The sequence below is a fragment of the Staurois parvus genome, unplaced genomic scaffold (assembly GCF_062004578.1).
Source record: "Staurois parvus isolate SC_StPar_1 unplaced genomic scaffold, SC_StPar_1.0 ptg000108l, whole genome shotgun sequence".
NCBI classification, from domain to species: Eukaryota; Metazoa; Chordata; class Amphibia; order Anura; family Ranidae; genus Staurois; species Staurois parvus.
The window spans coordinates 878,180-899,463 of NW_028317904.1; the positions used below are offsets into that span (position 1 = coordinate 878,180).

The following is a 21,284-nucleotide window of genomic DNA, read 5'->3' on the forward strand; positions in this document are numbered from 1 at the left end:
TAGTGAATCCTCGATACATTGACGGTCCCAAAACCCAAATCTTTAAAATTAAGCAATAACAGCTCCCATATGTTTTGCCTTGCTGGTTCCTTTTTAACAGAACAATCCATTTATTGTTTGTGCAACACATTCTATCACTTCCTAATGCTCAGCAAAAATGCTGTCCGTGGCCAGACCGCGGTCTTATTTGTATTTTTAAGGGCATTTAATGTCCTACGCTCACCACCACTTTTATCCCTGGTGTATGGAGAAGATCTTTCCCTTTTTATGTTTTGTGGAAAAAATATCAGGCTTTGAACAGCCTTGGGCTAAATATTGTAGTTTGACCTTAAAATAATAAACTAAAACACAATGCCGCTTTTAGGCCAGCTTTGTCACTTTTTCCAGCAACGGTTTCCAAGCTCTGATTAGTCACTTGTTTCGTCAGTCATGTGATGTCTGTTGGCTGATAGTGACCCTGTTGCACTTCCTCCCAGGTGTTCTGTCTGAAGAGCAGATCCGTAGTAAAAAGATCAAGAAGCAGCAGCAGGAAGATGATGTTGTTCGCTCATCTGCAGCTCTGGCTCCCCCCAGCCCTTCCATGCTGACCCAGGATGTTGTCCATTTAACGCCTCAGCAAGAGGAGATGATCCAGCAACTAGTATCTGCCCAGCAACAGTGCAACAAAAGGTCCTTCAGTGATCAGCCCAAAGTAACGGTATGTAACTAACATGCTGGTTTTACAACAGTTGGAAGTCAGAATTAAAAAAATGACATGGCATTAGGGTATCAAAGTAATGCCAGAACTAACATTCTGGAAATTTTTTTTTTTTTTTTTTTTTTTTTTATTAAGACTTTAATGTGGTATTAAACCCAAAACAAACATTATGTTGCAGCTCACCAATTTTTAGATGTGATGGCTCCGTTAGTTCTCTTTTTTTGGCTTTTTTATTTTCACCTGGTGATCTGGCCAGTAAGTCTGTTGTTTTTCAACAGAACTAACTTTCCTGAAAATGTATCAGGTAAAAGTGTAGAAACAAAACATTTACCACTGACAAGGGTGCTTACAGTAATCAGCATTTATTCAGGAAAAAACCTTTATCCCAAAAGAAAGAAAACAGTTACTGTAACTGCAATGTGAGCTGGAGTTTGGCTTCAAATTGTTAACGTGCCTAAATCTGCTAGTCTAACACTCCCGTCCCTCTAGAGCAACGATGCTGCTGTCTGCTGTGTGCCGTTGCTCCTTCATCCAGAATGGAGGCACTCTAATACAGGAGGTGTGTTACTGGCCAGATCACAAGGAGAAAAGAAAGGGGGGAAAAGCCTAAAAAAGAAAATGAATGAAGCCATCACACTCTGATTGGTAAGCTGTAATAGATTACATTTTTGGGTTTAATACCGCTTTAGGGTTTCATTTACACTTGCTTTGCATTAACCCCTTAAAAGAGAAGTACAACCCAAACTCTTTTGGCTGTACTTCCCCTGTGGATCACAGGAGTGCAGTTCGTTCTGCACTCCTGTGACCCATTTTCAGCTGACAGCGGGCTGAGCAGGCTCTCTGCTCACAGCAGCAGTGAGAACTCAGTGGTCATGTGATTGCTGGCCTCTCACCCTTAGAGCTGGCGGGGGACAGATGCAGCATTGGACTGATGCTGCATCCACTTAGGTAAGTATAATCTGAAAAAAAAAACCCAGATAATTCTGTATTAAGAGCTTGTTTACACTTGTGGCTGGGGGTAGGGGGCTGTAAAATTGCGCAGTTGAGCTGCATTTTTCCTGCCTGCCCCTCAATCGCTTCCCCTTTGCTTGAGCAGCTGGGGGTATACTTATGCTGCTTTGCTCTGCACTAATGGCAGGAATTATACCCACTTTCACACTCGGCAGGCAATGTTACCCACTGTACGTGACTCATTCTAGTTAATGGGGGTCACGCTGCAACCGCGCACAATGTATGTGTTTGGCAGGCATTTAGGGGAATATAGCACCTTCTTATCACCTGTCATATGCTCTCTAAAGAGCAATATGAATGTGAAGCAAAGCAGCATGTGTACACCCAGCTACTGCTTTCCCAGGTGAAGGGGGAGCTCTTAGGGGGTAAAAAAAAGATAGTGAAGAGGCGATAAAAAATGATCTCATCCATATATTGCTGGCAGACCTTGTGTTGCTTTTTGAATGTACAGGAATGTCTGTTCTAAAGTTGCAGATAAGAAGTAGGTGGTGACAGTCCTGCAAGAAGGAGGTGGAGCTTTGCGGCATCACAGTGTTAACATCTGCATGCTGGTGACACTGGAAATTGGAATTTACAGCTTTTGGCGCACTTTGATATGGGAAGTGGAAATGCGATATCATCACTAAATTTGAGGATGAGAATCTTTTTTGAAAGGATGTTTGAATTAAAGAACAAAAATGTTATACTTTGCAGCTTACCAGACCAGATGTGGTGGCTGCATTTGTTTTTCATTTTTTAGTTTAAAAACATTTTCAGCATGTACAGAAAATACCTGTTGATATTTCCAAAAATGCAGGAGTGTTCATGTAACTTTCTGAGAATTGAACTTTAGTAAAAAAAAAACACATCTAAGCTGCAATATATCACATTTTGTTTTTGGATTTAGATATGCTGTAAAACTGATACTGTAAGAAATATAGAGGTTCCTTCTGAAAATGCTAGCTGCCTGTTTCAGATCAATGACTAGAAGTATTAAGAACCAAGATCAAACAGGTTCACTCTGCAAAAATTAAATAAATTAGTAAAAGGACACTACTCCAGCACCGTCCTCACTCGGGCTAGTTCTTCACTAATCTTTGGGCTACCAGTGCTGGCATCCTAACTGTGGGCAGCCAGCTATGCGGCTTTTGTGCAAGCTGCGGTGTGCTTTGTGAATAATCACGCAGTCTTCTGGGACCCGTGACATGTCCCAGAAGACTACGTGGAGGTAGGGGGAGCAGGTAACTGTCAAAACTAGTACCAACCCCCCCCCCCCCCCCAAAAAAAAAATACATGGTAAGGGAGGAGGGGAGGAAAATTTTGAGTGGAACTTCCCCTTTTGGGTCAAGTTCCACTTAAACTAATTGAATTGTTTGGATTGGCATACCAGCCAAGCAGCTATCATTTTTTTTCAAAAGTGAAGCACAGTAGTGGCAACCTAAATATTTTTCATTACATATTTAATACACCACTCTGTTGCAATAAAATCATTTTGATGTGCTGTAAATGTTCATTCTTAAAGAAGGAACTGGTAAATTATAAGGTCCTTTGTCTTTATCTCTGTAATGCTTTGCTTGCAGGGTGATGTGCCAGCCAGGAACTTAATATTGACTTAATATGTCAATATTAAATGTACCACATAGCAGTGACTGTGACATTGTTTTTACAGTGATTCAGAGCTTTAGGCCAGCCATACATGGATCAAAATTTATCCAGTTCAGCAGAGACCAACCTAATTTTAATCAATGTATGGGCAGGATTGTTGTACAGAAGTCAATTGGTAGCTCTGTCAGATTTTAACCACTTGATCAGCAGCTAAAGCCTGCAATGCTGATCAGTGTATTCTGACAGCAGGGAAGTCTCCCCGCTGTCAGAATACAATAGGATAATGAGGAGGATTCCCTCATCCACATCAAGTGTGTGGATAGGGGAAATGAGTCAATTTTTTTCATTCAACTTACTGGCTGAATTAAAAACAAACTAACCTCTAGCCTGCCTTAGGCTGTTGTCCTGGGACAAACCATGCCATTGTTGATGAACTAGGGTGGAGAAATGCAGAGCAGCTGGGAAAAGGTACGGTACTTTGCCCCACCCTTTGCTGATCATTGAATTATTCAATATCATAGTCCTGAGTGGCTTCACAAGTATTTCCTGTCCTATATATAAAATACGATTTACAATGATAACATCAAACTTATAATTTGAATGCAGCCATATGTACAGTGATTCATCTTCCTACGTGTGTGGTCTGGTGATGCTCACCTCTCCTCTCTGCTCCTCCACAAAATTCATACTTCACTCACAATCCCACCACTCCCATTTACCAATTTTTTACTAACACATTATGAAGGCCTTGCCTTAAAACAAAGCCCTCCAGTGGCTCACTGTCACTGCCGCAGAGGCTTTCATCTTCACCCGGTCCTCCTTTCGGGTTCCCAAGCTGTGACCACTTGATTGGCCGAGCGGCTAGACGTCACTCATCTTGGCTGCAGCACACAGGTCTGAAGGAACAGCACGGGTATGCCGTTCCTTTAGAGCGCATGCGCCAGTGACGTCACCGGCTGCTGCTCGCTAGAATATCACTTAAACGGTGCACGTTTAGGAGATATTAATTTTACCTACAGGTAAGCTTACCTGTAGGTAAAAATGAAACATAAGAGTTTACTACCACTTTAATACAAGAAAGTATTTCACTAGCTTTAGAAACAGCAGCTTGGAATTGCATGCTATTATTATGTCTATGATCTACCAGAACTCCCAGATCCTTTTTGATCAACTCCCCCATTACTGTACTCCTAGAATGTATGATCCGTGCATATTTTTAGCTCCCAAGTGCACAACTTTATATTTAGCAACATTAAGGCTTCATTCACATGGGTGCTGAGGCCCATATTCCCTAAATGTGCCTTGTGTTTATGTGGCTTGAGCTGTCAGGTGCTGCAAGCAGGCTGCCTATGCAAGTGTATGGGGATGCGGTACCTGTACAGACACAGCCGCTCATCCCAAATTGAAAGGTGTGCAGGAGAGTGGCCCAGCATAGTACAGTAGGGTTAACACAATTTTGTTATCAGATTTTATGAAACTTGATACGTTTTTTTTTTTTTTTGCAAATAATTTTTTGAATGGTATTACTTGGTTAACCAGCAGTTTCCAAAATGTAAGGCTTGCTGATAGAGGATTTATTAAATGTAACACAATGGTTTAGCAATTAAGGAATACCACATCTCCAAGAAAAATCCTATCATAATAGGGCCAAGCTTCATTATGATCGGATAGACATCTTGGACAGTCTGAGTTAGCCATGTGTCCCGTCCGATTTAGTAGTGTTGGTATTAAATGTTTGGTGTATAATGTTTATCTGTATAAGTTTGTTGTTAACTGCCAGGGAAAATATTGCTCACGAATATCTTCCATTGCACATCTGATAGAGTAGGATTTAGCTATTTTTTATTTTAGATACAGCATTTAAAAAAAAATAGGGATTCTGCGTTAAGAAGATCTCCTTTGCATTATTATTTGAATCTTTGTGTTTCCCCACTATGCTGTTAAATCTATAAAGAATAAATGTGTAAGCAGCTCCTTTTTCTAAAGGTTGTTGATAAAGGTATGTTCAAAGCTCACCTTATTTTTAATGACCCATAATCCTTTTCCTTCCAGCATTCATTGGCAGACAAAATAAGTCCTCTACCGATAAGTGTCATCTTATCGTAATATCCTCGCATGCCCTAATCACTTTTAGTTATGTGTCCTGAGGATTAACAGCTGCTGACAGTGTCATACAGAACCCACAGATCCTGGACTTTCACCCCAGCAGCAGTATTTTCACACAATACTATGCCGGACCCCAGATTCAGATAACTGTGGCATTGATGCTGCTTCATTGTGCCATACTGGACACCCAGTTCCAGGTATTGACACTACAGCGGCTGTTAGCGGGAGCAGTGCTTATAGCGGATCCACTGATAGTGGACAGTTCCTGAGAAACTATCCAGAGCTTTGAGTAGACAACTTACTGAAGCCTCTTATTGGTCCTTTTGGGTTACAGATCTGGAACATTTTCCCTTTTCAATCACCTTTTCATTCTAGCTTGGGGCTTTATTGTTCAGTGTCACTTTTTTTTACATGTTGCCACAGTTTTTTTTGCCATTGTCTTTGCTATATACTGGTGATGATCTGTGTACTATGAACCTTTTGCTTCAGTACAATATCCAGAGTATCATTTTAACTGATGCAATCTTGCAGAAAATGAGTGGGAGATGCTCCTGGCACATTGTACAGTGGCAATGCTGAGCATTGCCTTTCATGTGTGTTAAACCCCTCTGCATCTGCAACATCTCTGGTGAGAAGCTTGCAGTGGGAATGAATTAGTTACCTCTGTTCTTGCTGCCCTGGTGCTCTATTCTTTTGTCCAATGCTCCAAGAATGTAGGCAGGTCCTTGTTGTCTTTGTGTACAATGCAGGACCGGTTTATTCATGGAATTAGAATTATGGATCATCCTGCTTGATATTTGTTTAGTATGACTGTCTGTTACAAGGGTCCATCAGCATAATAGTCAAGGTGGCACAAAGGGTCTGGTCTCAGTGTGAGAGACGGAACGCACCTTCTACTGGGTAGAATGTCTGGTTCTGTGGTAGTTAGTTCACATGCCCAAAGTGGAAAACTGGCAGATGGACTTCCTGAGTAGAAAGCATTTAGACCATGGTAGTTGTCCCTCAGTCAGGAGGTGTTTTATCAGATCTGTCAGTGGTGGAACTGGATATGGATTTGAAAGCATTCCCATTCTAATTGCAGGGTTCCCAAGCTTATCAGAGCAAGAGACCAACTGGCAGGCACAGTGAATGCTCCTTTGGACACAGCAATCCGGTATATGTTTCTACCACCAGAATTTATTTTTCTTTTGCAAAAATTTAAATCAGATTAAATCCTCCTTAGTTCAGGACTGGCTATCTGGCTAGTCACCTGGTCACAGATACTCCATGGCTTCCTGTGTCTTCACCTAACCTGTTTGAAGGTCAAATTCTGCATTTTGTTTTTAGTCACAGACTTTAATGGTATGGCTGTTAAAGCCCAGGTACTGACCCTCGGATCTTTCCAGTTGCTTAGATCCTGGGTATTCTACAGAAGGACAAGATCAATGCCTGGCATGAAGCACCACTGAGTGACAGATATCTGATCTGGCAATCTTTTTTCAAGAGCCCTGGCTCACATAACTCCCGTGTGAGGACTCAGCTGGCTCAAAGGAACCTTAATTTGGTACTTTCAGGGCTAACTCCTTTAACCTCCCTGACTGTATTCCCGAGTGTAGCTCGGGGTAAAATTTCAGTACCACAAGCGGTAACCCCGAGCTACACTCGGGCTTACCATGCGGCGCTGCTCCAGGATCTGTTCTTCTCTTACCTTGTCCTGCCCCCCCTATGATGTCCCACCTGCAGTGTCCCCTGTATTGTCCTCCGGCGGATGCCGGCATCTGTCTTCTGGGTTCCGTCCCCTGCGACGTCAGGACATACGATGAACGGAACCGGCGGGAGATTTGAAAATGAAAAAAGTGACATTCACTAAATACACTTAAATAACATAGTAAAACATTACTGTATCAAAGCATTTCACATACATTTTGTCCTGAGTGCTGTGTCCTGTGCCCTGCTTACATTTTTACTGTTCTTTCTACCTGGAAACTGAGAAATGTCCATGGTGTCCAAAAAGTGTCCCTTTAGGTCAAAATCGGTTTTAGACCAGCTAGAGAACAGCGATAGTAAATTAGAACTACTTGCAGAATTGAGTGATAATGATTCGTGGGGAAATTCGTCATCAGACACTGAAAACGATTTTGCGACTTTGCTCAGTGATGCGCGAACTTGGCGCTATATTTCAAATTTCAGTGTTTTTGGTTTGATTATATTATTGAATTAAATTTATTATATTATTTTTTATTAAATTAAAATTTATGATTTCGTGTTTCAAATTTTAACATACCCGGGATGTTTACTAGACTGTTGTTCGGACAGATTTCAGTGAGTTATTCCTAAAAATTACAGACCTACAATAAAAAAAATACATATTTCCATGCAAAAAAACACATAAGAAATTCCCGGTATCCAGTTCAGCCATCTTTCAATGCATACCCCCAGCTCCGCCCCGCCCCAGACCCCCCCCCCCCCCACTATATCACAGGTTTTCTGTCACTGCCAACTCTACAAGAGAGATGAGTGCATCATGGGGCTTTCGGCACCAGATGCCTGTTGCTCAGGGTATACAAGGCACGTATTCACCAAATTCTACTGCGTGGATGTTGCTGCATCAGCTGGTGCAAGTTTTGAACACAGGGTTCTGTAAGCAGCAGTGTGGTCCAGTCATGCCATAATCTCAAGGGTTGCCTTGCCACTTTATTTTTTATGTTCTTCTTTTATGGGACAGCTCTTGGGCATCGGTAGTAGTAGGTGTAATTTTCTTTACTTAGTGTCCAATTTCTCAGAGGCAACACCTATACCCATCAATGGAAGTTTGACCTTGCCTTCCAATGATTTGCTGGAGAAAAGAATTTTACAGTGCGTTAAAAAAAAAAATCAAATTATATTTGCCCTGAAATCTCTCTTCTTAGGAGGGCAGTAATGCTTGCTGCATAGTGTTCTGGTGGTGTGTAGCCTAATCAATATGGTTATGTTAAACTAGTTTTGAGTGGAATACAATATCTACCAGAATTCCCTAAGTAGCAAAAGTCTAAAAATGTTGTAACATGGAAGCACAATGAAGAGAAGTGGATGCAAACTAGACTTTATGCATAACTTGTACATGGTGGTAAAGTAAAACTGTATACATTTACATTCACTAGACACAGTAAACCATGTAATGTGTTAGACATTAGTGTGCCTTTGAATAGCTCTAATCATGGCCGGACACACTAATTGTTACCAGTGCGCAATGTTTGTCACATGCAAACTGTGGTCATAAGACAATGTTCTATCAATTTCATATCCTCATTTCATTCAGTATAGCTGATCTTGCATTTCTCCTACTGATGATTTCTCTTTCCAGCCATGGCCTCTCGCCAATGACCCCAACAGCAGAGAAGCTCGCCAACAACGCTTTGCTCACTTTACTGAGTTAGCCATCATCTCTGTGCAGGAGATTGTGGATTTTGCCAAACAGGTTCCCGGGTTTTTGGAATTGTCTCGAGAGGATCAGATAGCACTTTTGAAAGCATCAACCATAGAGGTAAAAGTGTAAATAAATGTTCTGTAATAAACTGTACTAACCATGACTATATAGCAGTCCAAAAAAAAAAACTGAAAAAAGCTTCACATTGTGAATATAAAATATATTAAAATGTATGTGCAATACAATAGTGCAATGCAAATATATCAAACTCTTATGTCACCACAAATTGAAAAAATAAAGGAATCCAAATGTGATGCCAAAAACTGTGAATTCAGTGGTACTTCGAATATGAGGAAAATTACAGCTGTAGATGTCAAATGCCACCAAAACTTCTTAATGATGAACCACCAGAATCATATGACCCCCAATTAAGAGATGTCAACCAGCGCTTGTTCCAAGATATCTAGCTTTCCTCAAAATCACATGTCAAATGATGGTACTGCTGCGTTATATCAGATCACTGTGCATATACACCCAGTTGGACATAGTATCATGAAAAAAAGACAGGCTCTCCATAGTGTAATCCAGATTAAAACACCAATTTAATGTGGTGAATGCACTTACAATGAAAAGATGACAATCAGGCACTTCATATCATATGAACAACTCATATTCCAAAATCCAAGATGGCTGCAGCGGGATTACATATGCATAGTGGCGTGTGTTCCGTCTCTGCCCTATTAGTTTTGTCAATGATGACGTAATCAGGAGCCTGGGACACACGCTGCCACTCCTCCCTTTTATACAAAACAATCCAGAAAGGAAGACATCCTAATTAGTGCAAAGTACAGAGATTGATAGTTAACCCTGCATACAAATTGCAGTGCCAAACACATTCAGCACTGTCTCATGAATGGTGCTATAGCAACATAAAAGTATTGACAACTTCTGTAATGTGCCATCTTGTGGTCAAAAGTAAAATTGACTACAAAAAGCTAAAAATAAGTGCAAAGAATTAACATAAATAATCAGCATAATAATATTATTTGTATATTGTTATAAAAAAAGATTTAAAAACCAAAAAATTATTGCACAGATATTAAAATATATTTTTGGACAGATATTATTCTCTAACAATTCCTAGAAATGTATTATCCACATATTTCTATATATAAATATTAATGCCAATTGCAAGATCTATAACATTATTATATTAAAAACTATAGAAGCCCCTGAAATTTAACTGACAAAAAAAAACACTGAACCAAGAGGTCAAGAAATGTGGGACAAAACCAGAAACAACAATTAAAATTTGCATATAGAAATTAAAATTGTGAAGATCGCTAGTGATAAAAATCAAATATAATACAATATTCTAAGAAAAAAAATCTTGTAGCCAAAAAAAAGGGAAAAAAAAAGTTGAAAAAAATGAGGGTACAAATAATTTCAACTATTAATGAAACTGTTTATGTCACACTCTATGTTGAGACCTAATGGAGTATAACAACCTTTTAAGGTTGAATATCCATCTAGTCTCAAGATGTGAAATGTTTCTACTTGCATTTATACCTCTCCAATGAGGGTTATGTTTATCAATTGCCATAAACATTGTGCCAGCAGGATTATTATTATTATTATACAGTATTTATAAAGCGCCAACAGTTTGCTCAGCGCTGTACATTACAAAGGGGGACAGAACATGCGACAGTACAATAACAATACAATGTGATACACGAGGAGTTCGAGGGCCCTGCTCTTTTGAGTTTACAATCGGAGGGAGGGGATAGTGGTACAGGAGGAGATAGCTGTGGGGGATGGAGTGGTAGGAAGAGTGGAGGAGGTCGGCAAATTAGCAGGGGGTGGGGTAGGCTTCCCCGAAGAGGTGGGTTTTCAGGGTGCGCTTAAAAGGAGAGGAGAGTAGGTGATAGTCAGATGGGTTGGGGCAGGGAGTTCCAGAGGATGGGTGACACCCTGGAGAAATCCTGGAGGCGGGCATGGGAGGAGGAGACCAGGGAACTAGAGAGAAGGAGGATTTTTATTATGACATGGGTCATAATGTTTAGATACACTGTGTGCCCCGAAATCCACATTTTATGTTACCTATATGTTCCTCTAATCGAACATGTAATTCTCTTGCGGTCTGGCCCACATATTGAAGCCCACATGGGCATTGAAGCATGTAGACCACATTTCTTTGGCAAGAAATAAAAGACCTAATAGTATAGGATTGTAAAGTCTGAGTCTAACTAAACTGTAACACTTTACGCTCTCTGATTGTATTAATGCGACGCACATTGCATTTTCTGCAAAGGTGGAAGCCTTCCATATTTTGTTAGAAAGTAGGTCTTTTCGTGGGGGGTCTATTACATTGGGGGCAATCACGTTCCTTTGTGAGGTAGCAATTTTGCTGTTCCTTGGCAACCTCTACATTTTTCCTCCAAGCCCCTAGCGGCACTTTTTCTGATGTCCGTGATTAGATTATCTTGGTTTGTTGTCTGTCTAAATATAAAGCACCTTGTATTTTCTACCAGCACTTATTTGGGTCTTGTACTGATGGGTAAAGTGTCCTAATAGACCCCAGACCCTGCAAATTCACCTCAGTAGCAGCTTTCACACAGTGTCAGATTAAACTCCTGATTTCAGGTATTCACTGATATCTGCTTTTCTTTTCTTCCCTTCCATGACATACTGGACTTCCAGATCTGGATAGTCACTGCCGTGGTCGTTCTTCACTGTTTGTGTCATAGAGATCCCCTGATCCACATATTTACAGTATCAGTGCATGCTGAATTCTTTAAGATCAAGGACAGTCACTTAGAGTGCCCCAGGAATGGCGAGTAGGCTGTATACTGAGGCGTCTGCCTTAGAGCTTACTTAGGATCCTTCTATCAATCAGCTGCTTGCAGTGTCATACCAGATCCACAGATCCAGAATATTCACCCTAGCAGAAAAAAGTTCTCAGTATCTTCCTGAACCCCTAATTTCTGTATTTCCTTGACACACCAGTCACTGCAGCAGTCATCAATGGGATCAGTGTTTCTTTGCATGACCCTGCTGTCTGTATGGTTTTATACTGGACCTCTAGATTTGCCATTCACTACAGTGGTCCATAACCCTTTCACTGCCAGAACCATGTTTTGATTTTTTGCACATGTTAAAATACTAATTTTGGGTTAGTTAAAACCCCCAAACACGAAATATTGTAGGAAAGCAGAGACTTTGAAGGATAAAATGGTTGTAGTTCCATTTTTTATGTCACCTGATACTATCACTGTGGATTATCAAGTGCAAAATTTCAGTAAAAAAATCTACTATGGTTAATTTCAGTGCCTGGGATTCATGTTTTCATCTTTCCCTTAGCTTTGTTGTACTGTAGGACTTTTATAAAGTGAATAGCAATGGGATTGTTCTCCTGCCTATGTTGGCTTTGCTGGTTCTTGGTGTCTCTGAGTTGCTCCTTTCTGCTGAAAGATCCCTACAAAGGATGCAATCTTTTCTGGCTGGTTAGGTGGTATTAGCACCCCGTCATTGCTGGGACTTCAGACACTGGAAGTAACCACGCTCTCCATTATTGTATTGGAGAAATGGGTGATTCATGTGTCCCTTCTGCATTAAAAGCAGCAGGTGGATGGCTATCTGGCGAGATGCCTGTCCAACAATACCACAGCTATGGCATATATACCGTGCATTCATAAAGTATTCAGACCTCTTCACTTTTTTCAATTTTGTTATGTGGTAGCCTGATACTAAAGTTGTTTACATTAATTTTTTGTACATTAACCACTTGCCAACCACGCTATAGCTGAATGGCAGCTACAGTGTAGTTGTCCAGTTCTGGGAAGGCATCATATGATGTCCACCCAGAACGCGCCCTCCTGCGCACCCCCAGCGGCGCACACCCGGCGCTCTCCATGATCCCTGTGTCCTACAGGCACAGCTGATCACAATATAAATACAGTTGCCGGTTATCGGCAGCACTTTCCACACGCTATCACAGCGTAAGGAAAGTACTGCCGATAACTGGCAAATGACACAGGACATCTGCACCGATCATCAGGGCACTGATGATCAGTGCTCAGCAGTGCCGCCCAGCAGTATCAGTGTCCAGCAGTGCCGCCAGTCAGCACCACCCATCAGTGCCCATCATTGCTGTATATCAGTGCAGCATCACCAGTGCCTCTTCATCAATACCCACCAGTGCCGCCAGCGCCTCCAGTCAGCGGTGCCCATCATTACTGCATATCAATTCAGCATCATCAGTGCCTCCATCAATACCCACCAGTGCCTCCTCATCAATACCCACCAGTGCCTCCTCAACAGTGCTGCCTATCCATACCACCTCATCAGTGCCCATCAGTCCTGCCTATCAGTGCAGCCTCATCATTATAGTGCAAAAAATAAAACACCAAGTGGCAATTAAATACCACCAAAATAAAGCTCTGTGTGTGAAAAAAATTATAAAAATTTCATATGGGTACAGTGTTGCATGACCGTGCAATTGTCATTCACAGTGCGAGAGCACTGAAAGCTGAAAATTGGCCTGGGCACAAAGGGGGTAAAAGCCATAAGTAGGGACATGGTTAATCTACATTGTACCCCATAATGACAAAGTGAAAACAGAATTTTAGAAATGTCCATAAATTTATTAAAAAGGAAAAACTGAAATATCCCATTTAGTTAAGTATTCAGACCCTTTACTCAGTACTCTGATTCAACAATTACAGCCTCAAGTCTTTTTGGGTATGACATGACATGCTTTGCACACCTGGATTGGAGGATTTTCTTCCATTCTTCTTTGAAAATCCACTCAAGCTGTCAGGTTGGATGGGGGCCATCGGTGGACAGCCATTTTCAGGCCTCTTTGGAGATGTTCAGTAGAGTTCAAGTCAGGGCTCCAGCTGGGACACTCTAGGGCAGGGGTATTGACTTAAAAATCAAGGAGGTCCGGTCACTAAAATTTTCTTCTAGTACGAATAGGGTGTGCCCCCTTACATTAGGTGTCGCCATCAGAGTGCAACTTTACATCATGCATTCCCATCACATCAGGTGTGCCCATCAGAATGCTCCTTTACATCAGTTGTCCCCATCAGAGTGTCCCTTTACATCAGGTATCCCCATCACATTGCCACCTTACATCAGGTATTCCTGTTAGAGTGCCCCCTTACACTCAAAGTACCTCTTTCTATCATATATCCCCATCAGAGAGCCCCTTTCCACAGTTTGTGCCCCCTTAACATAAAATGGGCCCATCGGAGTGCCCCTTAACATGAAATGTGCTCATCAGAGTGTCCCTTAACATAAAATGTGTCCGTCAGAGTGCCCCTTAACATAAAATAAGGGGCATGCTGATGGGCACATTTTATGTTAACCACCTCCCGTCCGGCCATTGTATATAAACGGCCAGACGGTGGCAGTGCAGGGGCGGCTGGCTGTTTATAAACGGCCTTCCCGCCCCCTGCTTGTGTGCGCTCCCTAGGAGCACGCAGCACCGTGATCCAGTGCCTGCGGTGTCCTCCGGACACATTGGACCAACGATGGTCATACGGGACCTCTGTGCGAGGTCCCGATCATGTGATCACTGATTGGCCAATCAGTGATCATATGCAGAGTAGTAAGCAAGATGTCACTTCTGATGTCATTGCTTACTACGTATGAAATCTGTGAATGATCACAGAGGTCACATGGTACAAGGCTATTCACAACAGCCTTGTACCATGAGACAAGCTGTGACCAATCACAGCTCACACAGTAGTTCTCAATGGCTGCAAGAATGGAGCCAGAGAGAAGGAGAAATGATTGCTTTTACAGCCTTTATGGGTGTAAAAGCAATTAGTGTAAAAAAAAAAAAAAAAATCTTCATCACCCCAAGTAGTACAGTGTCACCATGCTCCACCGTAACAAAGTGCACCTCCACCTACGAATAAGGATGGCCGCTCAAAATGGACCTCCACAGCAAAGAGCTGATAAAGGCAATACAATGGATGACACTATAACACGGATCTCTTCACAACTCAAACTCCACATGCAGGAAGAAAGGAACAGCTCCCATAGGGTAATAACGTTTATTAAATTTAAAACCATGTTCAGAGTAACACTCACATTATGCAGGGTATCAACAGATCATTATCACGCATAAAGACTTCTGGTCTGTACGTGTGACCGGGAAAGACGTCCAATTTGCTCCTGCAGGGAAAAAAATTCCTTCCTGATCCCCTGAGAGGCAATCGGATATATCCTGGATCAACTTTACCTATAAATGTTAGTATCCAGTTATATTCTGTGTATCCAAGAAATAATCCAGGCCTTTTTTAAAGCAATCCACTGAGCTGGCCAGAACCAGTCTTGAAGGAGTCTATTCCACATTTTCACAGCTCTTAGTGTGAAGAAACCGTTCCGTGTTTGGAGATTACATTTCTTTTTCATTCAGACGCAAAGAGTGCCCCCTTGTCCTCTGTGATGACCTCAGGGTGAATAACGCTACACCGAGTTCACTATATGAACCACTGATGTATTTATACATGGAGATCACATCCCCCCTTAATCTCTAATCTTTCCTCATAGCTGAGCTCCTCCATGCTTCTTATCAGTTTGGTTGCCCTTCTCTGTACTTTCTCCAGTTCCCCAATGTTCTTTTTGTGAATTGTTGCCCAAAACTGAATTGCATATTTCAGATGAGGTCCTACTAATGCTTTGTACAGGGGGAATATGATATCTCTCTCGCTGAAGTCTATACCTCTTTTAATACAAGAGAGGATTTTGCTCGCTTTAGAAACCACTGCTTGGCATTGCATGCCATTATTAAGCTTGTGATCTACCAGAACTCCCAGATCCTTCTCCACCATTGATTCCCCCAGTTGTACTCCCCCTAGTATGTATGATGCATGCATATTCTTAGCCTCCAAGTGTATAACCTTACATGTATCAACATTAAACCTCATTTGCCACATAGTTGCCCAATTACACAGTGCATTGAGGTCAGCTTGTAAATTGAAGACATCCTGTAAGGATGTTATTCCACTGCACAGTTTGGTGTCATCTGCAAAGACTGAAATGGGATTTTTAATCTCAGACCCTATATCGTTCATAAATATATTAAAAAGTAAGGGTCCCAACACTGAACCTTGGGGTACACCACTGACAACCTTAGACCATTTAGAGATTTATGAATCATTAACCACTACTCTCTGAATATGATCTTTTAGCCAGTTTTCTAACCATTTACATATGGATTTTTCCAAGCCTGTAGACTTTACCTTACACATTAGCCATGTGTGGGGAATGGTGTCAAACACTTTTGCATTGCTCTATGTGTGAAATACTCTTTACCATGGTTGTTTTTGCCATTGAAGCTTCTCTTTCAACTCTTGATGATGACTGAATCAGAAGATATTCACACCACTCTGATAGCTCGAAACTGGGCAAAACACAGTTTTCTGACCTTGTTAGTCTGGGCACAGATGCCTGCAGCTCAATGATGCACCCTGCTTCTAAGTTGCTGGCTTTAATGGAAAGGTGTTTTTCGTTTTTTTACATTTTATCTGTGTATAGGGGCTATGAATCATCCACATCAACCATGGCTTTGACCAAAGTAAATAAATTTTATTTGGATTTATCCCCTCATTAAGTGAAAGAGAACTATCAAGGAAGGATATCTTTATATGGGTGGTTGAAACTCTTCAAATGCATCTAGCCACCTTTTTTTCCCATTTTGGATATAGTGGGGAAAGATTAGAAGCCATGTCAGCCTTTAGGCATGTGGTAATTGAGACTTAATGTGTATGTCTAGACAATTTTTTTTTTTAAATTTTGGATAGAGCAGGAAAAAGGTTCAAACCCTATGTTAGACTGAAATTCTGATAGTTTCCCCAGACAAGAATACTTTTTTTTATTCTTTATAGTAGAGGACATGCAAACGGGATCCCTGGGAAGTTTAAAGGCCATGGAGCTCATAATGGGCACGTTAAGTTCACTTTAAGTCACCAAGAGAGCCCAAACTTTGGCTATGAATATTCTTTAAAACTGTTCATAAAAGCTATGTAGTTTGACTAGTGGTCCTCAGAAACTAATAGTGTTTAACTCCATTGTAGATAATGCTGCTGGAAACAGCGAGGCGTTACAATCATGAGACTGAATGTATAACTTTTCTGAAGGACTTTACATACAGTAAGGATGACTTCCATCGAGCAGGTGAGACTGGCTACCTTTGGGCAACACAGTTTGTTTTGATCAGCAAACACACATATTACAGGAAAGCTTTCTGTTTTTTGAATCACTTATAGGTATCCCCCAAAATACACAATAAGGTTTGTGGACACCTGACTATTACACCTACCTATATGGACAAACGTATGTTGGTTCAGTAGCAAAATATTGGGTGGACCAAACAGAGATTTCCTGGTTGAATCAGTTATATACATAACAGAGTATCCCAGATTTTATGTGTATGTGCCAAAATTTCATCTGTGTATTCCAGGTCCCAAACTACTTAAAGTGTTACTAAACCCAGGACCCTGCATCCATTATATCTGGTCTCCCACAATACACAGAACATGGAAATGCAATTATTTTAGTAAATATAAACTGCTAAATACCTTTTCTCACCAGCAGTTAGAGCAATCTTGTGACTTCTGTGTCCAGCCCAGCACTAGCTAAAGCTTGTAGGAAGAGTTTTCTTTCTGGTCTAGGAGGATGGAAATCCCCTGACCTCTGTCTGGACAGTGCTGATTGGCCTTGTGCTGATCACATGCACACTCCCAAGAAAACAAATAAACCTTTCTAGCAATATACACCAAACTGAGCATGTGCATGCCTACTGTTCAGTCTGGAGATAAGTGGTGGTCGCTTGAAAAAGGGGAGGAACAGAGAAGGATCAAACAGCCTTTTTACACAGTGCAGAGGATTAACCCCTTAGGTTCCACAGTGAGTACAGGTGAAACTCGAAAAATTAGAATATCGTGCAAAAGTTCATTTATTTCAGTAATGCAACTTAAAAGGTGAAACTAATATATGAGATAGACTCATTACATACAAAGCAAGATAGTTCAAGCCGTGATTTGTCATAATTGTGATGATTATGGTTTACAGCTCATGAAAACCCCAAATCCACAATCTCAAAAAATTAGAATATTGTGAAAAAGTGCAATATTCTAAGCTCAAAGTGTCCCACACTAATCAGCTAATTAAGCCATAACACCTGCAAAGGGTTCCTGAGCCTTTAGATGGTCTCTCAGTCTGGTTCAGTAGGAATCACAATCATGGGAAAGACTGCTGACCTGACAGTTGTGTAGAAAACCATCATTGACACCCTCCATAAGGAGGGAAAGCCTCAAAAGGTAATTGCAAAAGAAGTTGGATGTTCACAAAGTGCTGTATCAAAGCACATTAATAGAAAGTTATGTGGAAGTAAAAAGTGTCAGGAAAAGGTCATTCAAAAGTGTTGGGGACTTTCACAAGGAGTGGACTGAGGCTGGAGTCAGTGCATCAAGAGCCACCACACACAGACGGATCCTGGACATGGGCTTCAAATGTTGTATTCCTCTTTTCAATCCGCTCCTGAACAACAAACAACGTCAGAAGCGTCTTACCTGGGCTAAAGAAAAACAGACCTGGTCTGTTGCTCAGTGGCCCAAAGTCCTCTTTTCAGATGAGAGCAACTTTTGCATCTCATTTGGAAACCAAGGACCCAGAGTATGGAGGAAGAATGGAGAGGCACACACTGCAAGATGCTTGAAGTCCAGTGTGAAGTTTCCACAGTCTGTGTTGATTTGGGGAGCCATGTCATCTGCTGGTGTTGGTCCTCTGTGCTTCATTAAGTCCAGGGTCAACGCAGCCGTCTACCAGGAGATTTAGGAGCACTTCATGCTTCCTTCCGAAGATGAGCTTTACGGGGATGCGGACTTCATTTTCCAGCAGGACTGGGCACCTGCCCACACTGCCAAAAGCACCAAAACCTGGTTCAATGACCATGGAATTACTGTGCTTGATTGGCCAGCAAACTCACCTGACCTGAACCCCATAGAGAATCTATGGGGCATTTGCCAAGAGAAAGATGAGAGACATGAGACCGAACAATGCAGAAGGGCTGTTTTTAACTGAAGATTAGGCCAGTAACACACCTCCTGTATTAGTGTTCCCCCACTCTGGATGAATGAACACAGAGGGCACCTTTGGACAGCAGCATTGTCAAACTGGGGGTAGGAGAGTGTTAGATGAACTAGTAGATTTAAATGCACTAACAAATTGAAGTCAAACTACAGCTAATACTGTACTTTATAAGTAGCAAACGGTTTTTTTCTTTTGGGACAAAGGTTTCTAATAAATAAATGGTCTCTGTAACTGATACATACTGCTGGAGAGCTTGTTCTGTTGAAAAACAACAGACTTGCTAGATCACAAAGTGAAAATAGATGCAATGGCTGTATTAATTTTTTAGACTTTCTTCTAAGAATTGGTAAGCTGCAATATAATGTTTGCTTTTGGGTTTAATATCACTTTAAGACAAATTGTTTTGGACTATAGGTCTGATTTAGTGGGTGTAGTTAAGATGTCTTTTAGGCGGATATTTTAATAACCGTAATATTGTTTCTTCTATATTCAGGATTACAGGTGGAGTTTATAAACCCCATCTTTGAGTTCTCTCGTGGAATGAGGCAGATGCAGTTGGATGATGCAGAGTACGCTCTGCTTATAGCAATCAACATCTTTTCTGCTGACAGACCAAATGTGCAGAATCACCAGCTTGTAGAGAATCTCCAGCTACCATATGTGGAAGCTCTGCACTCCTACACTCGTATCAAGAGACCTCAGGTATATAACAACTGTTGACACAAAATTGCAAGTTTCTTTCAGAGGGCAAAAGCTGTATGCAATATTTGGGTGCCGATGAACATGAAAGTGTGTACTGAGCTGTTCAGCACAGCAGATCTTATCAAGCCTGGAAGAATGTGTTTAACCACTTCCCATCCACTGTCTGTTTGTAAATGTCCTCGAACGGGAAGGGTAATATCTCAGTCATTGCTGCAGCTGCTGAGGTATCATTTTGTTGGGTCAGCAATTCTGCACAAAGTGAAAGTTCATTGCATTGCCACTACATACTTCTCATTGCCCTGCACTGCTACAGAATAGGAATTCCATTACATAGTGCTCATTGCCCTGCCACTGCATACTGTTCCCTCACTACTCTACCATTGCCATTCTATACAGCTCATGGCCTGCCACTAGGTACTGTACAGGATCTGTAGTCTTTAGCCATATGTCGTATGCAGCTACAGTTAGTTGGAAATTGGCAAAAAGAGCTGCAGGGACATCCTCTATAGCCTATTTTTTTTTCTTTCTATTGTGCTTAGGTGATGGACCTCTTCTCTCTACTGAGGGAAGTCTACCTTTTCTATATGGAGGTTTTTGCTTTCAAAAGATTTTTTTTTTTTAGCAGGATTCTTGGCTGCAGCATAGCTACTGCATCTTCATTCTGCAGCTTCCAGATTTGTTGACTCCTCAACTGAGCCTTAGGAGATCTTACCCAGACCCTGCTTGGAAAAGATGCACAGCTGACCTGACAAAAGCATGGTCCAAGTTGCTCCAATGGGGGAAAAATTCCTTGCCACAGGAGGCAATTGGATATTACTTGGATCAACTACCCTTAGTATTATCCCTAAAGGCTCTTTAACACTATACTTCCATAAAAATGGATGTAGACTGACACACAGATTTTACTTGCAGAGACATTAGTATTGAGTGCAGATTTTTCATGAGCAGGAATCTGCAAGGTATATGAAACTCAGTGAAGAGTGCATGAAAACTGGTGTTGTGGTGTGAACAGGGCACATAAAGAAAAATTGATTGTGTTGTGTCCTTGCAGACCACATGCAGAAAAAGCGACATCGCTGCACCTTGGTGTGAACAAGTCCTAAATGTTAGTGTCCACTAATATTTTGTTTATTTAAGAATGTACCCAGCTTTTCTTTTTTTTTTAAACAATTGACTGAGCTGACCAGAACTAGTTCTTTTTAGTTACATAGTCTAACTGAAAAAAGACAAAAGTCCATCCAGTTCAACCATTTAGAAAAAGAAAAAAAAAAGTTATAATCCTACACCCCCAGTTGATCCAGAGGCAGGCCAAAAAAAACCCCAGCACAGCATGAATCAATTTTCTTATGCAGGGGGAAAAAAAAAATTCCTTCCTGATCCCCCGAGAGGCAATTGGATATTCCCTGGATCAACCTTACCTATAAATGTTATCTGCTTATACTCTGTGTATCCAGGAAAGAATCCAGGCCTTTTTTAAAGCAATCCGCTGAGCTGGCCAGAACCAACTCTGGAGGGAGTCTATTCCACATTTTTACAGCTCTCACTGTGAAGAAACCTTTCCATGTTTGGAGATTAAATTTCTTTTCCTCCAGATGTAAAGACTGCCCCCTTGTCTTCGGTGTAGAGTTATTCATCCTGAGGTAATCATAGAGTTCACTATATGAACCACTGATGAATTTATACGTGTTGCTCATA

The 21,284-nt window shown here is 41.3% G+C and overlaps 1 protein-coding gene across 2 annotated transcripts in view; it reads left to right on the forward strand.

Annotated features, from left to right (window-relative positions):
- NR1H2 (nuclear receptor subfamily 1 group H member 2) overlaps positions 1-21,284 on the forward strand; it is a 132,634-nt gene that overhangs the window by 89,537 nt on the left and 21,813 nt on the right. For both annotated transcript variants that reach the window (XM_089671592.1, XM_089671593.1), the window contains exons 6-9: positions 477-697; positions 8,721-8,900; positions 16,871-16,970; positions 19,381-19,589. In XM_089671592.1, coding sequence (XP_089527718.1) covers positions 477-697; positions 8,721-8,900; positions 16,871-16,970; positions 19,381-19,589 — 710 coding nt within the window. The remainder of the gene's footprint in view (positions 1-476; positions 698-8,720; positions 8,901-16,870; positions 16,971-19,380; positions 19,590-21,284) is intronic.